This window comes from Stigmatopora nigra, chromosome 11 (assembly GCF_051989575.1).
Source record: "Stigmatopora nigra isolate UIUO_SnigA chromosome 11, RoL_Snig_1.1, whole genome shotgun sequence".
Classification (NCBI taxonomy): domain Eukaryota; kingdom Metazoa; phylum Chordata; class Actinopteri; order Syngnathiformes; family Syngnathidae; genus Stigmatopora; species Stigmatopora nigra.
The window spans coordinates 8060693-8078832 of NC_135518.1; the positions used below are offsets into that span (position 1 = coordinate 8060693).

At 39.9% G+C, this 18140-nt stretch overlaps 2 protein-coding genes across 2 annotated transcripts; one reads left to right on the top strand and one right to left on the bottom strand.

Moving 5' to 3' along the window:
* Positions 1-245: 245 nt before the first annotated feature.
* Positions 246-8274, top strand: wdr75 (WD repeat domain 75). The gene is made up of 21 exons (XM_077727961.1): positions 246-388; positions 1140-1269; positions 1525-1590; positions 1825-1915; positions 2136-2260; positions 2350-2420; positions 2504-2620; positions 2729-2817; positions 2895-3053; positions 3188-3247; positions 3351-3466; positions 3541-3716; positions 3828-3991; positions 4197-4389; positions 5197-5291; positions 5383-5478; positions 5758-5927; positions 5993-6052; positions 6418-6564; positions 6692-6783; positions 7407-8274. The coding sequence occupies exons 1-21, from the start codon at positions 303-305 to the stop codon at positions 7624-7626; spliced, it is 2523 nt and encodes an 840-aa protein (XP_077584087.1). The 5' UTR covers positions 246-302; the 3' UTR covers positions 7627-8274.
* A 1353-nt stretch (positions 8275-9627) lies between these two features.
* On the bottom strand, positions 9628-16150 carry slc40a1 (solute carrier family 40 member 1). Its single transcript, XM_077728424.1, has 8 exons — positions 15807-16150; positions 15652-15719; positions 15023-15182; positions 14586-14701; positions 13510-13636; positions 13123-13371; positions 12342-12983; positions 9628-12009 (listed from the first exon to the last, which is right to left on the bottom strand). Exons 1-8 carry the CDS (start codon positions 15838-15840, stop codon positions 11693-11695), a joined length of 1713 nt encoding a protein of 570 aa, XP_077584550.1. The 5' UTR covers positions 15841-16150; the 3' UTR covers positions 9628-11692.
* Between the last annotated feature and the right edge of the window lie 1990 nt (positions 16151-18140).

Below are 18140 nucleotides of genomic sequence, written 5' to 3' on the forward strand. Positions count from 1 at the left end.
TATTATTATTTATTTATTTGTTTGTTTGTTCTGTTTTTGATTGCAGATCTGACTTTTGTTGATCAAATGTTTGTGTAACTGTTGTGTCTCCTTACTTTTTTTTTATAATGTATTCCTTTAATCATTTTTGTTGAATCTGATTAAGAAAGGAAATTAAGGTTGGGGGGAAATGATCACTTTGGCATCTATATGTCATTTTGGGAGTTTAAGATCTAGGCATAGACCTCCATCCTTTAGGTGGCTCTGTTGCTCATGTTATCCATTCACAGTCCGCGGTTCAAAGTTGAGCCCATAGCGAAAACATGGTGGAACACGCAGACATCCGCGTGGTTCGTCGCGGCGGTAGTAAAATCAACTTTAGAGCTCCCGTTATCACCATCGATTCCAAGTAAGTGGAAGGTTATCCCCTTTTTTTGCAGTATATTTGTAGATCCGAGTTACAGGCAGGGTTGTTAACGCCGAGTACAGCCTTGAGCATTACTCCTTGTAAAAGTGTCTGCCAAGGAGCATCATGTAAATAATACCGCACAGCCACTGATCTTAAGCGTAATAATATATGATTGCCATTAGTGATCATCAAATAAAACCTCCAGAAAACGTATAGCTTTTCACACAATGATTTCCTAAATTGGGATTTCTCCTAAAACCTTCCTATTGGCCAACAACTTACCATGTTATCGCTTTTATGGAATATATGTTATTATCCTACTTGTGAAGATGATTATCCGTTCTTTTTTGGCTCAATGTTTACCTTTGTGCTTAATATTTATGTTCCTTGATTCTGATCTGCCATCAGGGATTGAATGCTTTTATTGTCATTATACAAGTATAATGAGATTTAAAGCTTTACCATGAAGTGAACACAATCACTAAATAATAATAAATAATCTATACATAAGTAATAAATAAAAAAGTAGTCAACAACATAATAAGTACTCAACACTGTAATAGGTAGTCATAACATAATAAGTACTCAACACTGTAATAGGTAGTGAACAACATAAATGAGTAGTCAACATGAATAAATGGTCAATAATCCTCCAATTGATGTTGACTGGCATTGCACTCATTCTTCATCACCGACAGTGATATTGTTAAAACAATGAATTAATAACCTCTGATGTGTGTTTTGACTGTAGATTCCTCCTGTGCGCTTCGGGGGAGTTCATCAAATTGTACAGCACGATCACGGAGGAATGCATTCAAGAGCTGCGGGGACATACTGGCCTGGTCACAGGCGTGCTTCTCAATCCCAGCAACCATTTGCAGGTTCGGTCATCTTTGGCATGCTTGCTGAGCAATTCAGTTTACCATTGAAGCCGTCCGTACATTTCTAAAAGTCATTTGGATGAATATTCAGAGCATCGGAAAAGTCTTGTGAATGCCAAATGGAACATTTGCATTGGATATATGGAATGTTTCAAAGTACAACTGCAACTGGACCACATCTTAAAATTAGGCCTATTAAGTTGTCTTAACATTAAATTGGTGCATTATAATTATGTGATTGTTTTGTTGTTGCAGGCCTATTCCTCTTCTCTAGATGGCACTGTTAAACTTTGGGATTTTACAGATGGCATTCTAATTAAGGTGATGTATTATTTTTTTTATTTTGGGCACATGCAGGGTAGGCTGGTAGAAAACTCTAAATTGCCCCTATGTATGAGTGTGATTTGGTGGCCACTGATTCAGGAATCCAATTGGGAATTATTTGTTTAGCCATTTATTCTTCTGTTAAAATGTAAGCAAACTACTTTTTTTTCTAGGAGGGCTGAGAGCAAAGTAACTGTCTGTTTTATTAACATTTCAATTGATTTCTTCTAGTCGTATGTTGTTGGGCATCCAATATACGCCATCTATGCCTCTGGTAATCACAAAGGATCCGTCTTCATTGTGACGCCTGGCCCAATAACTGGTATGTTATTTTTCCTCATACACAAATTCTATTTTTGGTGTGCAAGGGAACGCACAAATTGTGTGGAGATTTTAGGAAATAATCAGTTGATTTCAGTCCTTCACAACTAAGCACCACCAGGGAGTGCCACAGACAAATCTATGTGACACACTGGATTTCTCACCATTAGTGAGGGGGGAAAGCAGGTAAAAGGTCACAAATTGTGTTTGTGTCCGAATAGATCATTTCCAGCTCATGGCACTTCATCTACCTCAGACTGGAGATCAGTTGGTGGAGGGCCTAAGTCTTTCAGTTGTGTTTCAAGATGTCTGCTCAAGTCCAGAGACCATTGCGGTCGGCAGAGGGGTCTGTACTCTGCTACTGTCAGAAAACTTGTTTAGACATTTGCTAATGGAGAAAATAATCTTTGTAAATATGACTTTTCATCTTTACAGGGGGATTTTATTGTTTCTATCAGAGGTTTGCTTTTGGGGGTCTATTTCTTTAAGAAGGAAAAGACATATAGGTGAGATACAAAACCTTTTTATGGTGTCCTAAGCATTTTTGGGTGGTCAATCTTTTGACTGTCTTGTGTGGAATTCCCAAAAGCTTTTCTTTGAAACGAGGCAACAAGAAAGGAGCCAAGAATACGTTCACATGCGTCGCCTGCCACCCAAAAGATGACGTCATTTCCACGGGGCACGAGGATGGAAAGATTCGTTTGTGGTGAGTTGTGTACAATGGCATTAAATTTGACAATCCTTCTTTATTAGTGCATTGGTGACATTGCTCTTCTTTACATTTGTCTCTTGTTTTTTTTTTTAAATCTTTTAGGAGAAACTTCAATCACGAGAAAGAGTACACATATTCTACACTCCACTGGCACCACAATGCTGTCAGCTCACTGTGCTTCACCCCAGAAGGTACGCAACTTTTAACATCTATCAATTTGGAATGATGCTTTATTTTGTGATTTATTTGTTTTTCAATATATAAACAGGTACCAACCTGTTGAGTGGAGGTGTGGAGTCTGTGCTGGTCCAATGGCAATACAATCAGGAGAGCCAAAAGGATTTTCTTCCTCGACTCGGTGGAGCAATCACACACGTCACTGTGTCTCCTGATGGGTCTTTGTTTTGCACCTCACATGTGGATAACAGTAAGACATTTTCATAAATCTTTTAGGACACCATAAACCTTCTTGTTAGTCAAAGCATCCTGTTTAAAATTGTAGAAAAAAGTGCAAAAAATGATCAGACTGAAGAGTTAGAATTGATTGTTTTCTTCTTCCAGAAATCACAATTATCCTGAGCTCTGTAAAAGTGTCTGCTGTCATTCAGGGACTTGTCAAAGGTAAGTTAGTACTCAATAAAGGCTTTATTTTATTTATAAAATACATCATTTCCAAAAAAAATACTAACAATGCCACACATTGTGTTTTCTTGTCCATGTGTAGGAGAAAGTGTTACCACAGACTTGATAGTAGACCCTCGCAGCAAAGCACTGGTTCTAAATGGAAAGCCAGGCCACTTGCAGTTTTACTCCCTCCAGAGAGATAAGCTGCTTTTCAATGTAAGTGTTCTGAACTTATAATCACAAGGTCAAGGTTTTTTGTTTGGATTTTTATATATATCGCCTTCTTGTAGTTGGATATTGTGCAGCAAGAGTACATCCATCAGTCGGGATTGCTGCAGTTTGAGGTGGTGAAGGCTACTTTCGATGCCGCTGGAAAGAACCTTGCCACGGTTGAGGAGAGGAAACAGAAAGCGACAGAGTGGGAGGTCAATTTGAAGCTGTGGACATTTGACGAGCAAACGCAAAGGTATCACTGCTCGCGGGCTTCTGCTTCAAATGGATTAGAATTCCATCACCAGCAATACAAGTTAAAATTGGGAACACCATTGTCTAATGATCCCCTTTATCACCCACCTAGTTTTGTGCTGAACACGACCATCTCAGCCCCCCACGAGGATCAGATTACCGCCGTGTGCTTCGGACCCACTGTCGCGGACCACCATGCTGCCATGCTGGTTTCTGCCAGCAAGGACGGACACTTCAAAGCTTGGCAGCAGACCTTGCCACCCACCCACTTAAAAGGTGAGACTACCACTCAAAAAGGGACTCTAAAGTTATTAACTAATGCCTCCGTAATTTCTGCTTTTATGTTGATATATGCCTTTATGCTGTATGAACATGTCAGCTAGTTAAAAGTGTTATGAGATGATTCTCTGTTGAGTGCGTGATTGTACCCCTACTAAGTCTTAATATTTTATATTTTCTCTCTTCCTTTCTTCTCATGAAGGGACTGATTTAGACGAGGGTACATCATGGGCATGCGACTTTGTGGGCTCTTATCACAGCTTGGCACCTAAGTGTTGCGATTACTCGGCCGACGGCTCGCTGCTTGCCGTCAGCTTCCGTGAGGTGGTGACGTTGTGGAGCCCGGCTACGTGGGAGCTTTTAACGACGCTGTCACAACCACCGGGTGATATCAGGTTAGTTAAAAAATAAAGTAAATGCCCATCTTTCTCTAAAGTAAAAAAAATGATTACCCTGGTGAATCTTCCAATGAATTTCAATTGGTTGCAGTTTAATGCACTCACAGTGGTTTTATGTGGGAATTGTCCAAGGGATTTTTGCTTTGCCTGCTATGGTGTCTTGGAAACCAAACGGACATCCAGGACATTACTGGGCTCTGCCATTAATGCTCCCATTGAACTGATTTAATCTTTTTTTTTTTTTTACATGCCTGGCATCTTTTATTTTGTTTTCCCACATGTGTAAATATTCATACTTTTGCTCTTCCAAGGTTACTAATGTAATAAAACGGTTACAATTTTAAAATTCAAATAAAAAAGGGTGTTCCCTCTCCAAGTCTTGCCGTGTCAGTGGGATTTAGTACTTTAAGGAAGGGAAAGAACAAAAAATAATTTCAGCTGTTTTGACAGCTGGACACAGCACCGTCCTCTTGTATAACTACCGCCTGCCTATGGATTTGTTGAGTCGACTGAATTACTTAACCTCAAATATCTCCCGAGTCGCTGAGTAATGCTGAGCTTTTTTGCTTGACATTGAGGTTCGGGCTCGTGATCACAATGTCTCTTAAATGACCCTGTACGATGACTATTAGTCCTTGTAAAGTTGATTTTTGTTGGTGCGCAAGCCCTGTGAGTGCATTCCGATTAGAAGTCTTCACACGGGGGGTAAAACACTAATCCCATAAAAAATGTGTGGAGCTGCCTCTTGACTCTTTTGTCTCACACACACACACACAAATTAAAGGAACATTTTTTTTCTTCCAGACATCTTTGTTTTGGCCAACTAAGCTGCTCCAAATACTTGCTTGGGACGACGGAGAAGAACCTGCTCTGCTGTTGGAATCTCCTCACGTGTTCCTGTAAACATGCACTATTATTATTATTATTATTATCATAATAAGCCAACAGTATGTTGAGTCTTCATATTTTTTACTGTCTTCTTTCTGGTAGTGGAGTGGAGCACCTCCATGGATGTCAATTTGCTGCTGCATGACCCGCTGTCAGAGAACATGGCGGCGTTCTGCAGTCTAGATGGATGTAGTGACTGTAAGCTTTTTGGACCACCCTTTTAGACTTTCTAACTTGTTCATGTGACTGGATGCCCTGAGGGATTAATACCAGACAATGGCCATTTTGCTTTGAACCAACCATTTCTGCCTCAAAGCATTAAATGTGATTTTTGTAGTACCTTAATTACTTTTTTTAACCACAATCATCATATTATGTCACAAGGTTAAAATTGTGCATTTGTTTTCTTTTGCTGTTGTTTTGAAAGTGAATTGTTGCCAGTCAAGTAAATGTCCATAATTTCCTTTTTCTGTCCAGTGTTTGTGTTCAAGCCCTGCGAGCCACGGCCACTGTTTTGCCAAAAGGCAGTGTGTCAAGGAAAAGTGACCCGGGCCGTCTTCTCGCCAAGAGAAACCATACAAGAAAGCTGCGATGAGAATTGCCAATGGCTCAACCGATCCCAGCTGTATTTCCTCAGCCAGCACATGGTAGGCCAAAACACTGCTTTAAGTGTGAGATTGTCCTCAACTTGAAAAAATCCCTTTCTGTGCAGGACCTCATGACATTTATAACCAAGGCAGAAGAGAAGCGACTGATGGCTTCTAATAAACAGGTACATTAGTTGATAAGGCATTTTATGATCTTGGCCACTTTTTTTTGTAAAAATCTATGTCCTTTTGGCCGTCTCTTAGTTTTCATTGCATTTTATGACGGAACACCGTTTAATGAACTCTTCTGTTTATTTGGAGTGAAAATGTTAATGAGTCATCGTGCCCTGCTGTATGTTTAACCATCACAAATTGAATGCATAGTTAAAAATACATTTATTTTGGGACATTAGTTTTATTTTAATCATTTTTGTTTTTTATGACCCACATTTTCCACTATTTTTAATTAACATTTGCCATGTCATACATAACCATGAGCACCCCCTCCCTGCTATTTCAATTCATATTGACTGTGGGCTTCCCTTTGCAGTTTGCCATCGATGACACCGTTGCCATGACGCCGTTCCAATTATTGCTCGGCCAACAATGGCGAGAAGGAGACAATCTTGGCCGTGCAGACAATCCTGACTCTGCAGAGAGGCTGCAGCTTCCGCAGGGCTCTGCTGCAATTAAAGAGGTGGGCTATTTAATTATTTTTATATAATAAAATATCACTATTGGAGCAGCCTTCATTTTGAGGAAGAATTGTGGATAGCCACGGTTAATTTACTAATTGACTGTTTTTTTTTTTTGTGTGTGGATAGTTTCTGCAGACGCCTGCGCACGTCCTCCCTTCTGCCACGTTCCTCTGCTCCATATTTGTACAGTCATTGCTCATCTCTGTCACAGACTCCAGGTCAGTTCACTTACTCTACGCCAATTGACTAGTTTTATATAGTGTGTGTAGTCTGTATAGTTTAATAGTGGTGCCTTGACACATGGCTTTCTAGGGCTATGAGCTGTCATTTTTTTACAGTTTTTCCGAGCCCAACCTTTAAACGGTGGATAAGAAACTGAGTAAAGTGCATTAGTGCTCGCACTTGGTCACCTAAGTCAGAAAATGAAAGTGTAATCGGTTGACTGCCGCCAGGTGCTGCTGGTTTCAGAAGAAGCATCGCTAGTTATAGTGTCTGTACTCAATCAGTTGGAACAAAAATGTGACCTTTTTTTGGAATAGTTTGGACACCCCTGGTATAGAATCCATTGACGAGCATACCTGTCAGATGCATTAGTCAACAGGGATGATCTTGAGAGGTGCAGATGATCCACTGATGGTATTATTGCGTGGGTGGGTTGAATAATGGTTAAGCCTTTCTTTCAGAGGTCATTTTTGCAGTTTGCACTTATGAAAGTGCACAAGCAGACAAATTGACTTCTGCTAATTTCTCACATGGGTTGCATTGGAAGGAGAAATTGTTGATGATAATGAAAAATTGGTCATGTTAAGGACTTGCAACTCATTGTTGTTATGCCCTTTAGTAAACCAAAACAGACAGAGGAGGAAATGGAAAGCGAGAAAGAGGAAGAGGGGTCCTCCGATGATGAGGACATGGAAACTGGCATGGCAAGAGCCAAGCGAGTAGAAGAAGGCAAGGAGGTCGAGACAACGGCACCCACGTTGACGCGAGCGCAGGCCAGAGAACTGAGACGAGTGAAAAAACAGGAGCGCAGCTGGCTATGTGGTCTCCTTGACCTCTAAGCAAACATTGAAAAGAGAAATTCAAGTTGGAAATTTTTATATTTGGCTATTTTAACGTGTACCACCCATTGACTGAACCATTCTATACTGGCAAACTTCTCATTGCAACAACCTGTTTTTGCTATTCGAATATTTTGGCAATGAGAATCAGTGGAAAGTTTAATAATTCAATGAAAAATACAGTAACATGTACTGTAAACCTGTCATGACCATTTTTTAGGACTGCTGGCATATTTCAACGTTAAATTTAATTGTCACAGAAACTCTTAAAGGTCAAAAACTATTAAATGTAGCCATTCAATTTGTTGGCTGTCATTGACAGATAGGCTTCCTTTCCCCTTAAACTATTATTGAACATTTTATATATCAGATAAGTCGATAAACTAAATATTGTGGCAGCCCTAATGTACTGTATATACTTGTGTTTAGTGTCATTCTTTCGTAATTCTTTCGTACGAATGATAAATAAAAAGAAAAACACTAAATAAGACTGCATTCTATTTTTTGGAGCTTTTATATTCAGGAAAGTACTGATCTTATGCAAGAGCCACCTGTAAGTTTTAATGACATTTATTGTCACTTGTTTAAGGCTTAGAGGGTTTTACTTATGCCCATTTCAACCTCATTAAGAATACAAAGATATGACAAAGCACGTGGCTCCTACTTCATATTTCTTGGTATTTTCAAGGTTCAATGTCTACAGGCGAGAAGTGGTTGTAAACACATTAGATAAAACTTTGTTCAAATGAAAGGCCTTCTTTTGCTAACAATTACTTGAGATAAAGTCAGCTTCCAAGAAAACTGTCTTTTTGACCGTCACATCACAAGACCAATCCGATGGAACTGATTAGACTGTACCAATTAAAGCCATGTTCAAATCTGTAAAAGGTGAATAAGTCATACTCGTACAAAGTCCAACACATTGTGGGAAAAAATCACAAAGGTAATCTTGCCTATATATGTTGACCCACTTTGGTTACGTGACTAAGTAGAATACAAAAATGTTGCCATTGCTTCATCGATATTTGACTGAATCTTGTATTTGTGAATCCATTTTTTTTCTCCCCTGGCTGTCAGCCAAGGAAATCCGCTAAGAAGGGAAGTGAGAAATGCTGATAAGTGAAGTCTCATGTGACTCTGGGCCCCAAATGTGACCTTGGGAATTTGCAGGCTCATGCAAAACCCATTTTTTTTCTTACTTCAATCATATTTTTTTGTTTTTGAATGAATAAATGCCTCATATCGCTTAACAGATTTGAGATTTTTATGTCGAATATGAACAATGCATTATTCGTTCATTCATTTTCTGAACAGCTTATCCTCACAAGGCTTGCAAGGGGTGCTGGAGCCTATCCCAGCTGAACTCAGGCACTTGGAGGAAAAAAACACACAGGCAAAAAAAGTATTACAACCCTATGTTGGTGCTGTTGTGTCATTAAGTCATAAATTTAGGATGATCACTTTATGATCGGGTTCATCATCGAGACAAGAAATGGCCTACTGAACATTTATGAGGTCAATCCACCTTTCCAAGAATCATCAATTAGTAGCTACTTCTAACTAGTTTTAATAGTTAAAAAGCAAATGCATACTTTTTACCAGAATGCGGGTATGAATCTACAATTTTGTGATGACACTATCCTTTTAACAGCACAATATTTGCGATGTTATACCAAGTCTGTCATCATTCCATTCAAGAGCCTTTGATTCTCTTAGTTCAAATAAATTGGGTGTCTATTGCTATCTATGGCAGCCACCAAGGACTATCATGTATACAGTCATGGTTTATGTCCAGCTATTTTTACTTGGAAAGCAGTCATGTAAGCCAGAGACATAAATCCACCCTTTAGACATGAAGTCGTTAGCCATTCTTAAGTGTGTTCAACAGGAAAACTTTAAAACAAAAGGGATTCTGTGACTTGAGGAATGTGCAAGTCACTAGGTGAAGCCAAGAATATAAACGACACAAAGCTTGCATAAAAAATACTTGACTCTTTAAGCTGGCGATACTGAAGGTCCTTTATTATGCACGCCTCTTGCATTACAAACAGCACCATCAATTTTTATTCAATGGAGTGATTCATAACAAAAAGAAAATCACTATCTGATTAAATGAAACAATACACATGTACAAAGTGTCATCCATGCATGAAACTGAGATCACAAGAACAATTTGACAATACAAAGTATATATATATAAAAACATTTAAATGGACCATCACAATAACCATTTTTTAAAACTTTTTTTGCAAATGGAAATATGGATTCTGCCTGAAAATGTGTTTATGGCTTTTTGTAATGATTCCTGAAAAGCTTCCAGAAAGTGGTACTGAGAATCAAGCAAGGAAATAGAAAAGTGAGCATTGTTCATAAGGCGACTTTGCACTTTAGTAGCAAAAACTTGGATGCTCCCTGCAAAAATTGGCTTTGCTTTTTACTGCATTTGGTGTCTCCCATACACACCCTAACCAGCAAAACCACAGCAAAATCTAGCTTATTCCTAATGGGTGGCCAACCTTTTAGTGTTGAGTGGTTGTCAAGGATACAATAAGACAGAGTGGTTGCTAACCTTTCTTTTGTCATATACACCAATACTTGATACCTCTCCTGTTATTTTGATCTAGAACGTTTTTCAACCAATTAGAGCGTCAAATTTTTAAATTGGGAAATTGACTTACAAAATATTAACATACTTTTCCACAAGTTTTATTCACTCTGAAACATTCCAGCTGTTTGTGAGAAATAAACACAACAGGAGGATTAAATTACACAGATGAGGACCCCCGTTTGAAAAACATGGATCTTCTTTTTTATCATTTGTGGATAGCCAAAGTAAATACGACCTACATTCAGACCCCCAAATGGAACTGTGACTGACATACTTTTGCACTATTTTCAGCCATAGTTCACCAGTGGACTTAATCTTGTGCAAAAAAACAATCAAACATCAAGTGTAATGACTGATATCATTCCAAACAGACTAACAAATCAGATTTACTCATTGGCATCAATCCATTTTGGCTGGGAGGGCTCTCGGCCAATGACCACTGTCATTAATGGAGCTGAAAACGTCACTCACAGTCAACCCTCCAAGTTCAAAACAGTTGGATGTCTATCACCGTCAATAGCAGTCAATGAGTTTAGTGTAATGACTGATGTCAATCACATAAAGTGCTGGCGCAACCACAATCACAGATGCGGGAGACTCGAAAAAGACAATTCTATCTAGCAAAGCTGTAATTACAAAGAGGGAGCAATAAGTAAACGGAATGACAGTGGGAAAACCTTGGTAAAAAATGATTTTGCTACTGCATGCAAAATTGCAGTTGAGAAAGTTCAAGACAAATGAAGGGATTTCCCTCTCTTCTTCCACACATCTATTATCCCGGACTTTGGTAACTGATAGCTATTGAAGCCACTGCATAGGTTGTTGGTTTTCTCCCTGGTTGAGGAATATACAGCTGAGACACTTATCCAAAACACCACCTGCATCACCTGAATAAATAGGGTCATTTGCATAAGCCTTTACCCAAGCAAAAAAAAAATACTTGAGATGCTGGTGTTGCTGTTTGGACACAGTAAAAAAAAATATCCCAAACTATGGAACTAACACAGAACTATAGCTAAGACACTTCAAGCACCAATGACATAAATTCAACGCTGAATGTTGTCTCGTTATGCTTTGTTCATGAGTATGTGATTTACATTCAATTCAATCACTTATAAAAAGAACATTAAGACAGGCAGGATTTTTCAACCATTTTCTCTTGACATAAAAGATTGTGCTTAAATATGTAGTAAACCACATTCACTCATGAACATTGTTAGTGTACCAAAGAGACAAGCATAACTGAGTTCAAGAGAAATTTGTCTAATCTGAAATTCAGGCTTGGATGACGCAACTCTGACCTCGACTCACTGCTCCTCCACTCAACTGGCTAGATGTAAAGATGTTAATAACGCTGCAGTAGGAGTTGTATATTCACTGTATATATGTTTTATATACCCATAACACCAAACTACAGTATATTGATATATACCAACAAAGATCACCGTGAAAGGCATTTTAGATGGCATTGTCAGGTGAGGGATTGCCCTCCGTTCGGACCTTCTGCTCAGGTGAGCAGCAGAGGAACAGACGAAGGCCAAGACTCTTGAAGGCAAAGTAGAAATACATAATGTGGCCCGTCGCCACAAACGACACAGAGATGATGACCAGCAAACCAAAGGCTTCGGGGTTGGGTGCCAGGATAACCATGATAAAGTGCAGCAGGTCCAAGAGGTAATTCATGGAGTTTTGTACGCCATTGATCACGCCTCGCTCTGACTCGATCACGTTCTCCTGGATCAGCTGAGTCACCGTCAGGTCAAAGGACCACAGGCCTGGATGGGGAAAATGGCACGTAGTCAATTTACGATGACACTAAACTTCGCTGGAGGAACTGCGTCATTATTGGGATCAAGGGTTGAAAGTAATTGTACTAACAGTCCGTGTGCAAACTGGATTTTAGCCTCAAAGTTCAAGCAACTTCATGAAAATTATAAAAGACAATATTCTAACAGATCAGCAAAATGCTCTAAAATGAAGAACGAGCAAGTAGGTTTGGAGTATAAATACTTTTGGACCTTCAATCATCAGGACTGAGGACAAAACTCCAGACATCCCAAAATTTTAAACTAGAAGTGGTCAAATGAGGTGAGAAGGTGATACTTACCGACTCTTGCAGCAATGACGCCTGCAAATAGAAAGCTGACAGACACGTAGTTGCGGCTCAGCACTTCTTCACCCGGTGGACTGGTGGCGGTTAGGTTCCCGATGGTGAGCATGCCCTCAAGGCTCTCAATCATGGGCAGGGTCTTTTCCCCGACGACCTGGGAGTACACCTCCTGGAAGGGCGAAACGCTGAGATCCATTGGGCTCCCGGGTGCGAAGACGGAGAAGACGCAGAGCATAAGGGACGAGAGCTGGGCCACCCCAGAGATGAAACCAGTCCTGATTAGGCCACACTTTTTTCGAACCCACGTGAAAGCGACTGTGCCGCAGATGCCCGACACGGCCGAGGCACCCATCAGGAGGCTGAGGACCGAGCCGTTGAGACCCTGGGTGTAGGCGTAGCCCGTGGTGATACAATCAAAACCCAGCACGGTCATGTAGAGGAAAGCCAGGGATATCCCAGCGAAGAAAATGCTCTGGTTGTAGTAGGCCTTCCAGCCGGCTTTCAGGGTGCGCAGCGGTTCGGTGACTTTGTAGCAGCGGCTTTGCTTTTTGGGGACCTTGACCATGACCTTGAGTGTTGGTGATGTTGCTTCTATCATAGGTTGAGAGGAGTCCTCGGGACTTTGGCTTGTCTTGGATTCTGCAAAACACAACTGGGGATTACCATGGGCTACTACTCTCATTCACTGTGGAATTCAAGGATGCTTGAAGAAGGTGCTTTGTCCTGGGGAAACACAGGAGAATTTGCGGAAAAGAATGAAGTCATTTCTGTCAAGTACCTGGGTCGGGGCTCAGTTGTTTGAGTTCCTCTTCGTTTTGCTCCTTCTGTCCCGATTTGACGGCCAATGCCGGTGTCTTCTGGTAGACCTTCCACAGTAGCATGTATTCCAGAAACATGGACAACAGGTTCCAGCCCGAAATGAAGCCACAGCCAATGAAGTGGGAGCCGAAGGCCATGATTTGGCCCACGAGCATGGGAGCCAGGATGTTGGTCAGTTGGTCGATAATCCGCAAGGTGGCATTCATATCTGTTGGATGAGAGGGTTACTACAGTCCACTTACAAGCTCTGACATGAAATGTAAAACGGCAGGTTTAAAGTCCAGGTCAGACGTGATAAAGGATCACGTGAAGGCCACATTTGCAAACGATAAGTGCCAACACTGACCTGCCAATTTGCTGCTGTCCTGACCTGCCACAACCACCACCCAGTCCCTTTGGATGGTGATGGACATTGCCGTACTTGCAAGGTTGGCGACGTTGGCAACGCTTATCACCAGGATGTAGCAGGTGGTCTGGAAAAATAGTGGATATGTTCAGTAGCTTGTGAGTGAGAAAGTTAGGTCAAAGTTCCTTTCACAGCCCATTTACTATACTGCTTATCTTATTAGGGTTGCTGTTGAATCCACATTCAAACTCTTAATAATGAAAATCAGAGGCACATGTGCACTACCTGCCCGCCTTCTTAAAAATGCCACAGCAGATACTCGCCATTCTCTGCCCAGTATAGTGAGAATGTTCATCCTCTGGGTTTACATATCCATAGTTTAGACACTATGCATAGATGTTATGTATTACCCATCAGCCCATCTTTGCTATTGTAAGATAGGAGCAGTATGATGATTGGTAAACCAGGTAACATCTTCAATAGTCTGTTTATCATTTTTGTTAACTATTTTGTATAGCATCATTTTATGAAAATTCAAATCTCAAAATGGTTTGCCTAATAAAGGACCTAAAATATGAGTACAACGTGCACTGATGTCACTTTTGCATGGTCCAACACAACTGCTGCTTTTGCTGCTGCAGGCTGGTCAGAATAGCAACAAGAAAAATGCATCAACAGGCCTGGCCACATTTCACTGTGGGTCATATGACCGGCTTTGAAGAACCCGTTGACTTGCACAACCCTTCAAAAAGACCCTCAACAGTAGTCCAACAAGTGCAAACAAGCCTTTAGTGCTCACTAGGCCATTGTTTTGCTTCTGTTAAAGCCTAAAAATTAAAAGGCTAATCTGTTTTACAACCCGATGACTACTTTTTTTTGATGCAAAAATACTCTCAGCCAACCGTTTTGCGCCGAACTTCCATGATAACGTTTTAATTGCCCATGATACTGACGTGGAAGTCCATATCAGTCAACAGGTATGATTTGTTGGGTCAGACTTTTTGTACCTCAGGTAAAAGGGCATAGGAAAAAAAAGCTTCCAGCAAGATTATGTAGCAAATATATGGGCGTCTTACCAGCAGCCATCCATTGTATAACTCCGCGAGCTGCGCTTTAAAATGGAAAACCACCATGAGGAGACCTCCGCAAGCGATGACGCAACTGTTCTGGACGACCAAAGATGTCTGGGCCACTGTGGGTGTGCAAAAATAGCCATTAAGGATAGACGTGAACAAATAGAACAGATTTGCTTGTTTGGTCATTCCAGTGCTCCTGTGGTGAACCCTTTTCCCTTTCAATGAATTTACTGCACTCTGGTCCATTCAAGTGCTCTTTGTCTTTGTTAAATGTGCTTGGCAGAATGGTTTTATAGCCAGAAATTAGTGAGTTAGAATGGACTGATTTACTATGGTAGTAGATAGTGCGCACACAAAATACATGACAGTGAAACTTGAAATATTTTATATCTACAATGTAAGATGGTTTATTCAGCCAGGCCAGAAATTGGTCTCACCTTTGAGTCTGGGGTTCCTGTCCACCCAGTCACCGATGATGGCTCCCAACAGCAGTACCGACCCAGCCACTACCAAACCGTACACGGCTGTCAACAATAAGCTGTCTCCATAGAGCTCCACTAGAAACACAGCCACGGCAAAATTCCACATTCGGTCCCCCTGTGAATTAAAACAGTATGAAGGAGAATTGACATTGAAATTATGTGCTCATACAATATTGGATTTTATTAACTAAGTTATAACTGACTCTTAAATAATGAAATTCAATTACTAATTCAGTGGTGTGTTCAGTGCACTTTAGATTTTGAAAGTATAATGACATATTCATATCCAATAGTCATTGTCTTCATTAGGTCATCTGAGAATAATTTCTTTAATAGACCTAATATGAAGTTTGCTGAAAAGATCAGTGCATTTTGGATTGGCTGTACACTTTAGGTTGAATTAACCAAGCACGGGTATTTTTGTGATGTATTATTCTAAATTATTTAACCTTATATAAATGCAGGAGAAACCGGTGACCTGCACCGTGGAGATGCACGACTATGTAATAACGTTCTGCTGATGCATGATTATGTTAAAAGATCCATATCAATATACAATAGCACTCCAAAATAAATGTACATACCCATGTTGACAATGCATGTCCCATATAGATGAGCAATTTTGATGAAGTGAAGAAATTTTGCAAGGATTCTGCACAGCGGAGGAGGAAAAAAATAGGCGAAAAATTCGTTAAAACGAAGAAAAAATTGAAACAACACAATGTCACTTGCTACTTACCACAACATGTCTTCTTGGCTGGGGAGTTTTCCATGTTTATTAGGAAAAACAGTTGCTTTTGATGTAGGAAGATCCTTTTTTTCCCAGTGTTACACGTCTCGGAAACAATAAGATCAAAACAATCAAATGTCAGCGACGTCTCTTGCTCTCGTTTTCCTCCTCTCCAAACTTAGCTATCACTGTAGCTGAAGTCGGAAAGAAATGCCTCAATAAGTGGCCGAGCAAGTACGAAAACCGGCAAAATGCAGCTTGATTTTAATTTTTTTGGGCCCCCAGACGTCACTGGGCTTTCAACGACTCTTTTACTCTGGAGCTGTGTTTACGTCTGCTCGCATATAAGCGCTCCCCTCCCAACCCCCATGTCACATGATCCGCCCCTCAGTCACGTGATCAATTCAGCCCGCTGCTGCCCTCAAGTGAATTGTCCATATTACTCAATTTTTCTTTTCTTTCTGCTAAAATACGATCAAGACGTGCAGAACGTGACTCTTTAAGCCAACATATGAAAGGCAATTAGCTCTACTAAAGGCAATCTTTGCCTCCAAAATATTTGGCTCCACACTCAAATTCAACATTTTTCAATTAATAATAACAATAAGGTGTTTTCCCCTCAACTACCATATTACATTAATTTTCTTCTTTAATATTCCAACATGTTAGTATTCATTTGGTTATTTTGTCACTTTCATACTACAAGTTTGAATTCAAGTTTGTATTATCTTTTTAAATAATTATAGAATTGCCATAATTTCTTTTGGGTTTTTTTTTCCCATTTCATTTTACTGTTTCTTTGTTTTGTTATATTGTTTTGATTTATGTTAGATACATTTTGGATATATGAATTAAAACAGTATGAAGGAGAATTGATTTATTTTATTATTGTAAATGCTGGTCTTGGACCAGTGTTTATCATTTTGGTCAGTATGACAGTCTTAGCAACTAAAATATTAACAAAAAGAACTCGACTAACTGGTCTAAACATGTAGCCAAACAAGCAATTAGTGACCAGTGTGTCAGCATTTCATGATGACTTGCATTGTGGACCTGTCAGTAACACTGACACACATGTAAAGCCAATGTAAAGAAGGATTAAGTTGGGGGGGTTGGTGTCAAATTGTAACCGGAGAAAATGAACAACACCCAAGTGACCACCTGACTATTTGTTGGCCTTACCTGCCTTTAGACAACAACATGGGCTTGGCACATCCATGGCGGCCTGAGTTCGATAAACGATCCTATTTGAAAATACTATCTGACCTGGTTTCTGAGAAGTGAGATAATCAACATTTAACAGCTGTTTTTGATCGGTATATTGTGTACCGTGCATTAAGCTATGTTTTCTTCATCTCTGTGGCCCACTCTTCCTTGCACAATTGTTTGACCTCAGGACGTTGGAGTGTTTTCAAACATGAACAGCTTTTTCAAGGTCATGCCAGAGTAATTTAAACAGATTCAAGTCTGGACTTTAACTAGACCGCTCCAAAATCATCATTTAGTGGGTGTTCTAGGTGTTTTGGGCCAATTTGACATGGAAAACCTTGAAAACTGTTAAGGTTATGTAAATGCATCTGATTTATTCTGAACGCTTGCAAGTTTTTTTTATGAACTATTCAAATATTTTCATTGGGATCCCTTTTGGTCACGTGGCAGATATCAAGTCTATAGTCCACATCTTGCCAAACGTGTTTCAGCATTGCAGAGTATGAGATATCTGAAAACCTAAGCATAGAAACTACCCGATCCATCTGTCTTCCAGTTTTGTGTTTGTTTTGAATAACTAAGAAGTTAAATTGTTGGTGTGGAATTGTTGTTGTTTGGCAAAACCCAAGTGAGGTGATAAATTAATGGTTTTATGTAGTGTGGTCCAGAACCTGAAGCATAAAGCCTCACCTATGACATTATTGCCACTGCCTAAGAACTTGTGTGATCTTTTGTGATCTTTCAACCGTCATCTAACACTTATGTGAAGGCGGGTTGTGGTGTCATCAGCATCTTTAGATGGTTGCCAAGATGATATTCTTCCCAACAACTTTATCCAAATCACTATTGCACATTCTCGTGAATGTAAGTGCTGCTCTCTTGTGGCTCAACAAGCAATTGCCCATCTACATGTTTAGTGTAAAATTATTCAACTAATGAAAATTACCCCAGATTAAATTCATATATTCTTTTCAAATGAAAACAAAGGTCATATTTGTTTAAGTTAACAACCTTGGTGTAAATCAAAACATAGTAGTCTGTAATAAAATCATTCCTAATCAAACAGAGAACACACTTTACTTCACTATCAATTCTATGTGCAACAACAGTTTTTCTTCAATACATATATGAAAA

Coding starts and splice junctions, on each gene's coding strand:
- wdr75 (XM_077727961.1), top strand. CDS start 303: ATGGTGGAACACGCAGACATCCGCGTGGTTCGTCGCGGCGGTAGTAAA. Junction 2,421..2,503: donor AAGAAGGAAAAGACATATAG/GTGAGATACAAA, acceptor AATTCCCAAAAG/CTTTTCTTTGAAACGAGGCA. Junction 5,479..5,757: donor TCTAGATGGATGTAGTGACT/GTAAGCTTTTTG, acceptor TTTTCTGTCCAG/TGTTTGTGTTCAAGCCCTGC.
- slc40a1 (XM_077728424.1), bottom strand. CDS start 15,840: ATGGAAAACTCCCCAGCCAAGAAGACATGTTGTG. Junction 15,720..15,806: donor AGCCAAGAAGACATGTTGTG/GTAAGTAGCAAG, acceptor TCCGCTGTGCAG/AATCCTTGCAAAATTTCTTC. Junction 13,372..13,509: donor GGACAGCAGCAAATTGGCAG/GTCAGTGTTGGC, acceptor CTCATCCAACAG/ATATGAATGCCACCTTGCGG.